Here is a 15325-nt window from a genome sequence, read left to right as displayed (position 1 = left end):
AACCGAACCCTACAAAGTGCACTAGTTTTGACCAGAGCCCTATGGTCGAAAGTAGTGCACTAAATAGGGGATTGGGTTCCCTTTGGGGCACAATCCTAAAATCACAGTGGGATAACAAGATTTGCCTTGCTGGAGTTGAGACCCGTTAAAGTTTGGTTAAATACACTTTTTTATTTTAAGAACAAAGTTGACTTGTGGCACTTACAAGGAGTGGCAGGGTAAAGCCAGACTCTTACCTGGGTGTAGACTGTGGAGAGGACGTTGGTGGAGACCTTGAATATGGGCTTACCTCCGTCCACCCACTTCAGATCCGAGCCGTTCTGGGGGGAGATAGGGAGGAAGGGTCACTGAGCACCAGGGAGATCCATGCTTTCTTAACACTTTACTGTTGTTCCCTTTGGTGTGCTCTCTTCATACCTCTCGGTCTCTCAATTCAATTTTATGACATGACAAAACTTACAAAGCAAAAAATGCCTTCTCTTTCAATTACTGTATCTCCTTCCATCCAAATATTCTCTTTCTACTTCCCCCCTATTTTCTCTCTTATCTCCCTCCCTCCCCCTCGCTCCCTTCCATGCACCCCCCTACCTTAGTAGATCCGGGTTCTTTAACGAGCAGGTATCCAGGGGGCAGGCTACAGGACACAGGGATGTTGAACTCCTGTGAGGCCAGGCGACACTCTCTGAGCAGAGGCAGCCACGAGTAGCCCACTGCAGTCACACACACAATGCACAGGGCATACCCGCACACACACACACACACAGGCGAAAGAACGAACACATTGGGAAAACAATATACTGTATGTAATGTGTAAATCAATCAATTAGTAAATCAATCAATAGTCAGCCACCAATTGTGCATGTTCTCCCACTTAAAAAGATGAGAGAGGCCTGTAATTTTCATCATAGGTACACTTCAACAATGACAGACAAAATGAGGGAAAAAATTCCAGAAAATCACATTGTAGGATTTTGAATGAATTTATTTGCAAATTATGGTGGAAAATAAGTATTTGGTCACCTACAAACAAGCAAGATTTCTGGCTCTCACAGACCTGTAGACTTCTTCTTTAAGAGGCTCCTCTGTCTTCCACTCGTTACCTGTATTAATGGCACCTGTTTGGACTTGTTATCAGTATAAAAGACACCTGTCCACAACCTCAAACAGTCACACTCCAAACTCCACTATGGCCAAGACCAAAGAGCTGTCAAAGGACACCAGAAACAAAATTGTAGACCTGCACCAGGCTGGGAAGACTGAATCTGTAATAGGTAAGCAGCATGGTTTGAAGAAATCAACTGTGGGAGCAATTATTAGGCAATGGAAGACATACAAGACACTGATAATCTCCCTCGATCTGGGGCTCCACGCAAGATCTCACCACGTGGGGTCAAAATTACCACAAGAACGGTGAGCAAAAATCCCAGAACCACACGGGGGGACCTAGTGAATGACCTGCAGAGAGCTGGGACCAAAGTAACAAAGCCTACCATCAGTAACACACTACGCCGCCAGGGACTCAAATCCTGCAGTGCCAGACGTGTCCCCCTGCTTAAGCCAGTACATGTCCAGGCCATTCTGAAGTTTGCTAGAGAGCATTTGGATGATCCAGAAGAAGATTGGGAGAATGTCATATGGTCAGAAGAAACCAAAATATAACTTTTTGGGTAAAAACTTGTCGTGTTTGGAGGACAAAGAATGCTGAGTTGCATCCAAAGAACACCATACCTACTGTGAAGCATGGGGGTGGAAACATCATGCTTTGGGGCTGTTTTTCTGCAAAGGGACCAGGACGACTGATCCGTGTAAAGGAAAGAATGAATGGGGCCATGTATCGTGAGATTTTGAGCAAGGGCATTGAAGAAGAAACGTGGCTGGGTCTTTCAGCATGACAATGATCCAAACACACCGCCCGGGCAACGAAGGAGTGGCTTCGTAAGAAGCATTTCAAGGTCCTGGAGTGGCCTAGTTAGTCTCCAGATCTCAACCCCATAGAAAATCTTTGGAGGGAGTTGAAAGTCTGTGTTGCCCAGCAACAGCCCCAAAATATCACTGCTCTAGAGGAGATCTGCATGGTGGAATGGGCCAAAATACCAGCAGCAGTGTGTGAAAACCTTGTGAAGACTCACAGAAAACGTTTGACCTCTGTCATTGCCAACAAAGGGTATATAACAAAGTATTGAGATAAACTTTTGTTATTGACCAAATACTTATTTTCCACCATAATTTGCAAATAAATTCATTCAAAATCCTACAATGTGATTTTCTGGATTTTTTTTGTCGTTTTGTCTGTCATAGTTTTTATTTTTATTTTTAATTTTTTTTAACCTTTATTTAACCAGGCAAGTCAGTTAAGAACATATTCTTATTTTCAATGACGGCCTGGGAACAGTGGGTTAACTGCCTGTTCAGGGGCAGAACGACAGATTTATACCTTGTCAGCTTGGGGGTTTGAACTCTCTACCTTCCGGTTACTAGTCCAACGCTCTAACCACTAGGCTACCCTGCCGCCCCAGTTGAAGTGTACCTATGATGAAAATTACAGGCCTCTCATCTTTTTAAGTGGGAGAACTTGCACAATTGGTGGCTGACTAAATACTTTTTTGCCCCACTGTATTTTCAGACTGCTGGCCCCAGCGGGAATCAAACCCACGACCCTGGAGTGTCACAAACACCATGCTCTACCAACTGAGCCACACAGGATCACATTATTTCTCCTTCCTCCCTACCTGGGGTCTCCAGGGCCTCCTTCTTCTTGGAGTTGGTCTTGGCGTTGATGTCACAGGTCACATGGTAGAAGGAGAAGAGTAGATGGTGCTTCTCGTGGAGCTGGGTGGGCAACTCAATCTTCACCTGGCACGCAGAGGATGAAACAAAGGACCATTTCACAAACAGGCACAGAAATGAAATCACAATGTATTGTGCATTAAACAAAAGCCTCAAAACATTAAAAAAAGAAGATGAATTGACAACTGGTGTCACAGTGGTGAACAATCAACTGAGCCACTAAATTCCAGGGTGAAGGTTCCCCTGGGTACAGATCTAGTATCATCTTCCCCTTCCCCCAATCCTAACCCAAACTATTAGTGGGGGAAATGCAAAACTGACCCAAGATCAGCATCTGGGGGCAACTTTATCCAGCCACTACACAGTGAAGGCTCTAGCCTGGTACGCACATGTCTGATTGTGCTTCAACCCCTCTCATTCATGATAATGAGCATCAGAGGAGTTTTGCACAAACAAAACTGGCTACCAGGCAATAAGAGCCCTGCACGTCCAATACATCTCTTCCCGTGCCCCCCCTTCCATCTCTAGCCATACACCTCTTCAACCCTCTCCTTCCACACTCACCTCATCATAGAAGTCTGGGTTCTGGGAGTGGTGAAGGACTATGGAACAGGCTGCTGTGGTGTAAACTGGGCCCCCAGGCTTGCCGTATATGCACTGAGGCAGCAAGTTAAGAGAAAATAAGAGAAGAGTGAAGTTTTTCCAAAAGAATCCACCATGATACTCTAAATGCTCTCGATGACAGAGAAGATACGACACCTTCAAAGGTTTGGCAACTTCCTCGTCCGAACTTCGAAACTCCACATAGACTGCAAGGTTACGAGCCTGTGAATGAAAATAACATTGTCACATTTGTGGGCATACAGTATTTCACGCCTGTCTGCAAAGAGGTCACATATAAGTCAAATCTAATCTAATTGTATTGGTCACATACACATACTTAGCAGATAATATTGCGGGTGTAGCGAAATGCTTGTGTTCCTAGCTCCAACAATGCAGTAGTATCTAACAATTCACAACAATACACACAAATATAAAAGTAAAAGAATGGAATTTTAAAAATATATATAAATATTAGGAAGAGCAATTTCTGAGTGACACTGCGTAAAATACAGTAGAATAGAGTATATACATATGAAATATACAGTGTTACTTGTGTATCACAATACCACATTATTCCATGGGCAAAAAATATATTTTGTCAACCTGCTTTATGTCAAATATTGTGTGCTATTGCTGGGAGAATAAACAAACGTGACAACACATGGATCTTTCTTTCCAACATTAGGTTGGTTTTCCTCAAAAGTAAGTTTGCTTCAAATTTTGTTTCCTTGCCAGGATATTTCTCAGTATATCTACTAGACATCTACGGTACCTTGGCGAAGCTCTTCTGGCTGTCGTATTTGAGATGCCGGGGGTAGACGTAGACGTGGTTCTTGTAGACGCGGTGTGGCTGGGTGAACTTGGTGTAGTCCTGGACAAACTCCTCCACCTCCACGGTGGCCGGGTGCTGGCTGCAGTCCTCGAAAGGCTTGACGGGCACGTAAGAGGACGTCACACAGTCTGCAGGCAGACAGGCAGACGTCTTTATTATTTTGGAATTTATGTGAGTGTTTTGTCTACTGTTCATTTTTGTGTTGCTTATTTTATTTTGGGTTATTATCTATTTCACTTGCTTTGGCAATGTAAACATAGGTTTCCCGTGCCATTAAAGCCCTTAAATTGAATTGGAGAGAGACAGAGATGGAGAGAGAGAGGGGTAGAAAGAAAGATAGAGAGGGGAGAGGTAGAGAGACAGACAGAGAGTGAGAGAGAGGACATCTGTCATGCTTGTAACACTGATGGCTATCAACAGTAGACAGAGAGAGAGAGAGGGAGAGAGAGGGTAGAACAAGAGATAGAGGGGGAAGAGGTAGAGAGAGAGAGAGAGAGAGAGAGAGAGAGAGAGAGAGAGAGAGAGAGAGAGAGAGAGAGAGAGAGAGAGAGAGAGAGAGAGAGAGAGAGAGAGAGAGAGAGAGAGAGAGAGGTAGAGAGAGAGAGAGAGAGAGAGAGAGAGAGAGAGAGAGAGAGAGAGAGAGAGAGAGAGAGAGAGAGAGAGAGAGAGAGAGAGAGAGAGAGAGAGAGAGAGAGAGAGAGAGAGAGAGAGGAAAAGAGAAAATAAAGTGAGAGAAGGAGAAGGAGAGACATGAGGGGTGTCGAAAGAAAGAAAGAGAAAAGAGTGTTCGACCTACTTGGATGCTCCATAGGGACATAGTCCACAGTGATGTCCAGGTTCCCTGGAATGGTCTGCAGTTTACTGGTCTTCTCAGCCCTGCAAAGACACAGAGAGTGCCAAGGAATGGGTGAGTTTTCCAGGACAGGTTAGATGGTCATGACAAACTCTTTGACTCTGACCTAAAAAGGGATCTGCACCATGGGGTTGAACTGACATGATTTGGTCTTTATCCCAAATGGCAACCTATTTCCCATATGTTGCTCTACTTTCAACTCGAGCCCTATGGGACCTGGTCAAAAGTTGTGCACTAAATAGGGAATTGGGTGCCATTTGGGATGCAGACTTGATATATTTTCGGTGGCCTACCTCCTGTATTCCGACACCAGCTTGATGAGATCTTCGGTGGAGATCTTGTTGCTCTCCTGTTTGAAGAGGGGCGAGAAGCGAGACTCCCGGTCCACCGTCCCCTGATTGTCCTTAAACACAGACCTGAGACAGACAGCAAGACAAGACAGATAGATAGACAGACGGACAAACGGACGGGCAAGCAGGCAGGCAGGCAGGCAGGCAGAACAGGCGAGGCAGACAGACGGACGGATGCACAGACAAGACAGACAGGACAATAGTTTTGAGTGTAAGATACTGTGAAAAGTGATCAATAACCTACACCTTTATAGACATTCCTTGTGATGCAGTAAATGCAGTTTGATCATTAAAGGAGAAAAGGTCAATAAATGGATATGGAGTGAGTAGGATTACAGAAAACACAGTGTGGCTCAGTGTCCCTCACCTGATGGACCAGGCAAATGGCATGTGGTACTTCCCCAGTTTACTGCAGAACTGCTTGTTGGATTTCAGAATCTTTTGAACCGTCTTCAAAGGGAAAGGAAGCGAAAGAGAGAGGGAGAGAAAGAGAGAGGGGAGGCAGAGAGAGAGGGAGGGAGAGAGAGAGAGGGGGCAGAGAGAGAGAGAGAGAGAGAGAGAGAGAGAGACAGAGAAGGAAACATTACTTATAAAAGGGGCTGCATAGTTTATATTTTTTAAGTCTGCCGGCGCGATTCAGAAAACACACAAATAATTTATCCTTGACGCAGATAAATCTAAATCAACAGGGGTGTCAGGAACCTGGCACGAGGCGCAGCACTCCCAGTCTGTTCATCTACTCAACTTCCCAAACAAAGGCCAGGATTTCAGAATCCCACTCTGAATTTTGTGGGGGGCATCTTGGAAAAAAAATATCAGAAAATCTACAGTAGGAGGAGAAATGTATTTCCAAACCATCTGACTTCCCTGTGTGATTAAGCGGCATTTAAATAGAGCTTTACAAGACATAAGTTTTCCTGGTTGGAGTATTCACAAATTGGATTTGTAGTTTTTATTAGTAGATTAGAATTGTTTTTCACTGTTAATGTGAGTTTTTGTTTTTAAGAATTTTTATTTCATTATTATTATTATTATTACTACTACACAGTAGTTGCCATATTATTCCTGTTTCTAAGTATTCTTAGACGTGTAAATATTTGTATGAACTTAACAAGATTCAACAACTGAGACATAAACTGAACAAGTTCCACAGACATCTGACTACGAGAAATGGAATAATGTGTCCCTGAACAAAGGGGGGTTCAAAATCAAAAGTAACAGTCAGTATCTAGTGTGGCCACCAGCTGCATTATTAAGTACTGCAGTGCATCTCCTCCTCATGGACTGCACCAGATTTGCCAGTTCTTGCTGTGAGATGTTACCCCACTCTTCCACAAAAGCACCTGCCAGTTCCCGGACATTTCTGGGGGGAATGGCCCTAGCCCTCACCCTCCGATCCAACAGGTCCCAGACATGCTCAATGGGATTGAGATCTGCGCTCTTCGCTGGCCATGGCAGAACACTGACATTCCTGTCTTGCAGGAAATCACGCACAAGAACGAGCAGTATGGCTGGTGGCATTGTTATACTGGAGGGTCATGTCAGGATGAGCCTGCAGGAAGGGTACCACATGAGGGAGGAGGATGTCTTCCCTGTAACACAAAGACTTGAGATTGCCTGCAGTGACAACAAGCTCAGTCCGGTGATGCTGTGACACACCACCCCAGACCATGACGGACCCTCCACCTCCAAAATCGATCCCACTCCATAGTACAGGCCTCAGTGTAACGCTCATTCCTTCGATGATAAACGCAAATCTGACCATCACCCCTGGTGAGACAAAACCTTGACTCATCAGTGAAGAGCACTTTTTGCCAGTCCTGTCTGGTCCAGCGACGGTGGGTTTCTGCCCATAGGCGACATTGTTGCCAGCCTCTCTTAGCCTATTGCGGACAGTCTGAGCACTGATGGAGGGATTGTGCATTCCTGGTGTAACTCGGACAGTTGTTGTTGCCATCCTGCACCTGTCCCGCAGGTGTGATGTTTGGATGTACTGATCCTGTGCAGGTGTTGTTACACGTGGTCTGTCACTGCAAGGACGATCAGCTGTCCGTCCTGTCTCCCTGTAGCACTGTCTTAGGCGTCTCACAGTACGGACGTAGCAATTTATTGGCCTGGCCACATCATCATGCCTCATGCCTCCTTGCAGCACGCCTAAGGCACGTTCACGCAGATGAGCAGGGACCCTGGGCATCTTTCTTTTGATGTTTTTCAGAGTCAGTAGAAAGGCCTCTTTAGTGTCCTAGGTTTTCATAACTGTGACCTTACCATCTGTAACCTGTTAGTGTCTTATTAACGACCGTTCCACAGGTGCATGTTCATTAATTGTTTATGGTTCATTGAACAAGCATGGGAAGCAGTGTTTTAAACCCTTTACAATGAAGAACTATAAAGTTATTTGGATTTTACGAATTATCTTTGAAAGACAGGGTCCTGAAAAAGGGACGTTTCTTTTTTTGCTGAGATTACATGCATTTCTGGAAAACCTGGGAATATTGGGAAAGTTGCTAGAATTTTGCAACCCTATCCATAGGTAATAGGCTATAAAGGGAAACCATACAGTTTCATGCTATAAGGTGAGGGGTGGTAGTTAGAGTGAATTTAACGGTGTTGTAGAGTTGCGTCACCTTGCTGGAGTCTGTGTTTTTGATGTACGGCTCTGTTCCCGCGGCGATATTTCCCATCAGCACCTTCTCCACCCTCACCAAGAGAACAATGTCCGTGTGGGGATTCGTCACTGAGAAGATGGCCTGCGCACACACACACACGCACGGAAGGAATAAGTATGCCATCTCTCTTTTAACACTTCTCCCTATGACATTCCCAGTTCTGCCCCACCCCTCTGTGTGTTTCTGTACCAAATAGAAATAGAATGAGTAAAACGGATGCATGCTTTACTCCCATGGGTACACTTGGTTGATCTTGAGTCAGTTTGGCATTTCCCCCACGAATGGTCAAGGTTAAGATTGGGGGAGGGGAACTGATCCTAGATCTGCCCGTTGGGGAAACTTCCTCTGAGCTTACCTGTTTGGGGAAGCGGAGCCAGTCGTCCAGGTCCAGGCTGAGGTGACAGTCTCCAGGTCTCTTCTCTGCAGAGGAGCTCAGTCCATTCTCCTGCCCCGCCCCGGGCGCTCCCGATCCAGCCCCACCCAGCATCTGACGCACCGTCTCGTGGTTCAGGTCAACATGGAAGTCGGCCGACACCTTCCTCCCCTCACGCACATCCAGCAGGGCCAAAGTCACAAAGAAGGGCTCAATCTGATGGAAATACGTTACACGTGAGGAGCATCGTCAGGCCCAGCTTAACCCAGGGCTTTATCAAGGTTTTCCAGCAGAGAGCTTTGACATGCTTGCTATGTTGTTCTACAATATTTCGGCAGGTTGATTAGGATTCAAACCTTCTCTTATTCCTACTCTCGTACGCATTTAGTGTCAGTATTGTACCAAGCAAATCATTCAAGAGATGAACACTATTCACTTTCCAGTGACCACTGCACTCAATAGCTGATGTAGGATCAGCCACTGCAGCATAGTAAACAACAGAGTGATGCGTGTAGTGACCATTGAGCACCATCAGTTATGTTAATACATGTTAATAAATGGTTGTTTCTGAACCCTAACCACACCCAATGAGACGTGGATGTGTGGTTTTAAAGGTACATGCACAAAGTATACACACAGTGGGTCAATTTCCGCAACAACTAAGTGCGTGTGAAGTGCGAGCCTAAACTTTTCCGCTGTTTTGGTCCCGTAGCGACCATTTTGTTGCAGCGTGAAGCACAGATACCCTGCGTGACTGTGGGATAGCAAAGTCTGGCATCGAGCTCATCTCAATACTCAACGCAACCCCTACGGCGTTGTTCGTTGCAACGTCATCATGGTAAGTCTACCTTTAAGCTTTGGAGAACTGTGTGTGTGTGTGTGTGAGCGAGTCTGTTTGTACTTGTTGTTTTAAGGGGTCTTACGTTGGTGACCAGACCAGTCTCGGTCTCATTGATGCAGCCCTGCAGCGTCAGGTTGAGGGATCGACAGGCGATCATCAGTCTCCTCCCCAGCTTCTCCTCGAATGGACGGACTGGGTAGCCTTCCCCCCTAGGGTGCTCACCCCGCGGACTCCTCAACACCTGACACACAACCAGACAGCATCAGAGGAGGGGCACACAACTGGACTATCAGTGGGCAGCGGGGGGGAAGTTGAATGTGGTGTGTAAGCGCTGGTCTGGACAAGAAGCCTGCAGACACAGAGGCCCTCCTGGGACAGAGATGCTCATCCCTTACCTAAACAGTACTTAATTAACAGGTGAACTGTGCAGTAGCACCAACTGTTCTGCACAAGATGCGTTACCCCTGTAAGTCTCCTGTAGGTGTTATATCAGTGTATTAACCCCTACATGGTAATAACAGGGGTATCAGTGTATTAACCCCTAGAGGGGACTTACAGGAGTATCAGTGTATTAACCCCTACAGGGGACTTACAGGGGTATCAGTGTATTAACCCCTACAGGGGACTTACAGGGGTATCAGTGTATTAACCCCTACAGGGGACTTACAGGGATATCAGTGTTTTAACCCCTACAGGGGACTTACAGGGGTATCAGGGTGTATTAACCCCTACAGGGGACTTACAGGGGTATCAGGGTGTGTTAACCACTACAGGGGACTTACAGGGGTATCAGGGTGTGTTAACCACTACAGGGGACTTACAGGGGTATCAGGGTGTATTAACCCCTACAGGGGACTTACAGGGGTATCAGGGTGTATTAACCCCTACATGGGAATAACAGGGGTATCAGTGTATTAACCCCTAGAGGGGACTTACAGGGGTATCAGGGTGTATTAACCCCTACAGGGGACTTACAGGGGTATCAGTGTATTAACCACTACAGGGGACTTACAGGGGTATCAGTGTATTAACCACTACAGGGGACTTACAGGGGTATCAGTGTATTAACCACTACAGGGGACTTACAGGGGTATCAGTGTATTAACCCCTACAGGGGACTTACAGGGGTATCAGTGTATTAACCCCTACAGGGGACTTACAGGGGTATCAGTGTATTAACCCTACAGGGGACTTACAGGGGTATCAGGGTGTATTAACCCCTACAGGGGACTTACAGGGGTATCAGTGTATTAACCCCTACAGGGGACTTACAGGGGTATCAGTGTATTAACCCCTACAGGGGACTTACAGGGATATCAGTGTATTAACCCCTACAGGGGACTTACAGGGATATCAGTGTATTAACCCCTACAGGGGACTTACAGGGGTATCAGGGTGTATTAACCCCTACAGGGGACTTACAGGGGTATCAGGGTGTATTAACCCCTACAGGGGACTTACAGGGGTATCAGTGTATTAACCCCTACAGGGGACTTACAGGGATATCAGTGTGTGTTAACCCCTACAGGGGACTTACAGGGGTATCAGGGTGTGTTAACCCCTACAGGGGACTTACAGGGGTATCAGGGTGTGTTAACCCCTACAGGGGACTTACAGGGGTATCAGGGTGTGTTAACCACTACAGGGGACTTACAGTGGTATCAGTGTATTAACCCCTACAGGGGACTTACAGGGATATCAGTGTATTAACCCCTACAGGGGACTTACAGGGGTATCAGGGTGTGTTAACCCCTACAGGGGACTTACAGGGGTATCAGGGTGTGTTAACCCCTACAGGGGACTTACAGGGGTATCAGGGTGTATTAACCCCTACAGGGGACTTACAGGGGTATCAGGGTGTGTTAACCCCTACAGGGGACTTACAGGGGTATCAGGGTGTATTAACCCCTACAGGGGACTTACAGGGGTATCAGTGTATTAACCCCTACAGGGGACTTACAGGGGTATCAGGGTGTGTTAACCCCTACATGGGACTTACAGGGGTATCAGGGTGTGTTAACCCCTACAGGGACTTACAGGGGTATCAGGGTGTGTTAACCCCTACAGGGGACTTACAGGAGTATCAGTGTATTAACCCCTACAGGGGACTTACAGGGGTATCAGGGGGTATTAACCACTACAGGGGACTTACAGGGGTATCAGTGTATTAACCCCTACAGGGGACTTACAGGAGTATCAGTGTATTAACCCCTACAGGGGACTTACAGGGGTATCAGTGTATTAACCCCTACAGGGGACTTACAGGGATATCAGTGTTTTAACCCCTACAGGGGACTTACAGGGGTATCAGGGTGTGTTAACCCCTACAGGGACTTACAGGGGTATCAGGGTGTGTTAACCCCTACAGGGGACTTACAGGAGTATCAGTGTATTAACCCCTACAGGGGACTTACAGGGGTATCAGGGGGTATTAACCACTACAGGGGACTTACAGGGGTATCAGTGTATTAACCCCTACAGGGGACTTACAGGAGTATCAGTGTATTAACCCCTACAGGGGACTTACAGGGGTATCAGTGTATTAACCCCTACAGGGGACTTACAGGGATATCAGTGTTTTAACCCCTACAGGGGACTTACAGGGGTATCAGGGTGTATTAACCCCTACAGGGGACTTACAGGGGTATCAGTGTATTAACCCCTACAGGGGACTTACAGGGGTATCAGGGTGTGTTAACCACTACAGGGGACTTACAGGGGTATCAGGGTGTATTAACCCCTACAGGGGACTTACAGGGGTATCAGGGTGTATTAACCCCTACATGGGAATAACAGGGGTATCAGTGTATTAACCCCTAGAGGGGACTTACAGGGGTATCAGGGTGTGTTAACCCCTACAGGGGACTTACAGGGGTATCAGGGTGTGTTAACCCCTACAGGGGACTTACAGGGGTATCAGGGTGTGTTAACCCCTACAGGGGACTTACAGGGGTATCAGGGTGTGTTAACCACTACAGGGGACTTACAGGGGTATCAGTGTATTAACCCCTACAGGGGACTTACAGGGATATCAGTGTATTAACCCCTACAGGGGACTTACAGGGGTATCAGGGTGTGTTAACCCCTACAGGGGACTTACAGGGGTATCAGGGTGTGTTAACCCCTACAGGGGACTTACAGGGGTATCAGGGTGTGTTAACCACTACAGGGGACTTACAGGGGTATCAGTGTATTAACCCCTACAGGGGACTTACAGGGGTATCAGGGTGTGTTAACCCCTACAGGGGTATCAGGGTGTGTTAACCCCTACAGGGGACTTACAGGGGTATCAGGGTGTGTTAACCCCTAAAGGGGACTTACAGGGGTATCAGGGTGTGTTAACCCCTACAGGGGACATACAGGGGTATCAGGGTGTGTTAACCCCTACAGGGGACTTACAGGGGTATCAGGGTGTGTTAACCCCTACAGGGGACTTACAGGGGTATCAGGGTGTGTTAACCCCTAAAGGGGACTTACAGGGGTATCAGTGTATTAACCCCTACAGGGGACTTACAGGGGTATCAGTGTATTAACCACTACAGGGGACTTACAGGGGTATCAGGGTGTGTTGCATGGGAGTCAGTGTATTAACCCCTAGAGAGTACCTACCGGGGTGTCAGGGTCCAGGGAGAACAGGTTGAGCCTCTCTTCTCTTCTGGCTGATCGGACCAACTCCTCAGTTTCAGAGATATACTAAGAGAGAGAAAGAGAGAAGATATTCCCACAAATAAAATACAGAATATGTATTAAATGAGCATAATACAAGTAAAAGCACTGATCATTTTTTATGGGTAATTGTAGAGCAAATTACATCTCCACACACCCACCTTAGCCAGCTCGGGGTTGATGCCGCTCTCTGTCGTCTCTTCATTCTCAGGTAAACACACGTCGCTTAGAGACAGATCACACACGTCTGGTGGGGAAAGAGACAGACAGTTACAGTCAATATCTCCGGTGAAATTCATGTCTACCATTCCTGTTTTTAGTATTGGCTCACTTCCTCTGGTCTTCAATGACGGCTATAGTATGAGAGGGAGACGGCAAGGCTGGTTGTCATGGAAGCAGCCATACCTGAGTGTGTTCTGAGTGGGGGAGAGGTGGGGAGGAGAGGGGGAGTAGGGGAGCGCTTTCTCACTCTCTCTCTCTCTCTCTCGCTGGCCTTTTCCTGGCATCTAATGGAGCTTACTGTATGTCTTTATCCTTTCACTACTATTCCTCCATTCAGCCAGTGTAGGTCAACCTTTTATGTGGTACTGTAAAAGAGGCCCCACACAAAGAGAGGGATGGAAATAGACAGCTGTATTCTATCACAGAGAACATGAGAGAGGGGTGGGGGAGAAAGGGAGGGAGAGAGAGCGGGTGGGTGGGAGAGAGGGAGGGGGAATAGAGAAAGAGAGAGAGAGAAAGACAGAGAGAAAGAAATAAAGAGAAAGCGAGAGGGTGGGAGGGAGGGGGGGGGTGAAAGAGGGGGAATAGAGAGAGAGAAAGAGAGAATGAGGGAGAGAAAGAGAGAGAGACAGCAGAACTAGTGCAGAGGCCTGAATGTGTATTAGTGCTCTGGGGTCTACTGATCTGGTCTGCTGATGCTGCTCCTCTCATTGCATGGTTAACCAGAACAAATACGACCTGCGAAGATCATTCGGGATGGCGAAAGACAAGTATAGGGACAAAGTGGAAGAGCAACTCAGCGGGTCGGATACAAGGCATATGTGGCAGGGGTTTCTAACGAGCACGGATTACAAAAACAAAGCCAGTCACGTCACGGATACCAATGCCGCCCTACTGGATGAGCTACCTTTATCTCACGCTTCGTGAGGAGAGCTCCTGAGGACAACGAGGGCTACGTGCTTACGGTCTCCAAGAAGGACGTGTGTAAGTCATTCAAACATATTAACCTTCACAAGGCTGGAGGCCAGATGGCAGCCCTAGCCGCGCCCTCAGAGAATGTGCAGACTAGCTAGCTGTTGTGTTTTCGAACATTTTCAATCTCTCTCTAGCTCAGGCCGATATCCCCACCTGATTCAAGATGTCAGCTATCAAAAAGATCCACGGACGACGCGTACCGGTACAAACTTATCTCGTCTCTCCAAGGAGGATGATATTGAGGACCTCCTCATGACCTTCGAAAGGACGGCCACCTTGGAAGAGTGGCTGCCCACAGAATGGGCGAGCGCATTAGCCCCTCTTTTGACCGGGGTGGCTCAGGAAGCCTATTTTGACCTGGATTCCCGTGAAGCTGCGGACTATGGGCGACTAAAAACCGAGATCCTGTCCCGGTACCAGCTGACTGCCAGAGATAGAGCTGTAAAGTTCCAATGGACCTATACAGCTGATCAACCCGTTCGTGCCCAGATCTTCGCATTAATACGACTGACGAAACAGTGGCTAGAACCTGGAAAGGGAGTAGGACATGTGATAGAGACTCTCGTAGTGGACAAGATATTGAGAGAATTACCCAGTGACTTAAAAAGGGTTGTGGGGCAAGCCAATCCGTTGTCAGCCGACAACATAGCCCAGGCGGTGGAAACATATCGGTCTACAGGGGAGTTGTTAAAAAGTGACAAGGAGGAACGGAAGGAGTCTTCCAATCCCGTACCACGACTCACCCCGGCGCGCCCGCCACCGAAACGTCCAAGCCCCCCCCGGAGGTGGGAGAAGTCAGCCACCACACAGCAGGGTCGGTGTTATAAATGTCAGTCTCCCGACCATTATGCCCCACAATGTCCTAGCAAGGATGAGCCCATGGTCACGGAGTCATCACTGCCTACCCCCACACATCCCGTTTTGAGGGGGCAGGATCAACACTGTTGGTTAGCAGAGATAGCTCCAGCCTCAGAGATTCCGGTTCGAGTCGAAGGACAAGATGTGGTAGCTATTCTCGACTCGGGAAGTATGGTTACGTTAGTAGAGGAGCGGATGGTGACCTCCGCAACACTGCTACCAGACAAAGTAGCCGTATCCTGTATCCATGGAGACACACACTATTACCCCACTGTGAATCTGCCTATTCTCACTCA

The 15325-nt window shown here is 47.3% G+C and overlaps 1 protein-coding gene across 9 annotated transcripts in view; it reads right to left on the bottom strand.

The window, feature by feature from the left end:
* Positions 1-15325, bottom strand: part of dock10 (dedicator of cytokinesis 10) — a 183613-nt gene that overhangs the window by 69870 nt on the left and 98418 nt on the right. For all 9 annotated transcript variants that reach the window (XM_052526148.1, XM_052526152.1, XM_052526164.1 and 6 more), the window contains exons 9-22: positions 13136-13221; positions 12918-13001; positions 9391-9549; positions 8450-8683; positions 8053-8175; positions 5793-5875; positions 5369-5491; positions 5019-5098; positions 4163-4350; positions 3547-3612; positions 3352-3444; positions 2730-2853; positions 589-710; positions 237-320 (exon numbers count right to left, since the gene is read on the bottom strand). In XM_052526148.1, coding sequence (XP_052382108.1) covers positions 237-320; positions 589-710; positions 2730-2853; positions 3352-3444; positions 3547-3612; positions 4163-4350; positions 5019-5098; positions 5369-5491; positions 5793-5875; positions 8053-8175; positions 8450-8683; positions 9391-9549; positions 12918-13001; positions 13136-13221 — 1649 coding nt within the window. The remainder of the gene's footprint in view (positions 1-236; positions 321-588; positions 711-2729; positions 2854-3351; positions 3445-3546; positions 3613-4162; positions 4351-5018; positions 5099-5368; positions 5492-5792; positions 5876-8052; positions 8176-8449; positions 8684-9390; positions 9550-12917; positions 13002-13135; positions 13222-15325) is intronic.

Source organism: Oncorhynchus keta, chromosome 1 (genome assembly GCF_023373465.1).
Source record: "Oncorhynchus keta strain PuntledgeMale-10-30-2019 chromosome 1, Oket_V2, whole genome shotgun sequence".
In the NCBI taxonomy this organism is placed as follows: Eukaryota; Metazoa; Chordata; class Actinopteri; order Salmoniformes; family Salmonidae; genus Oncorhynchus; species Oncorhynchus keta.
This window is presented reverse-complemented; position numbering and strand designations above follow the sequence as displayed.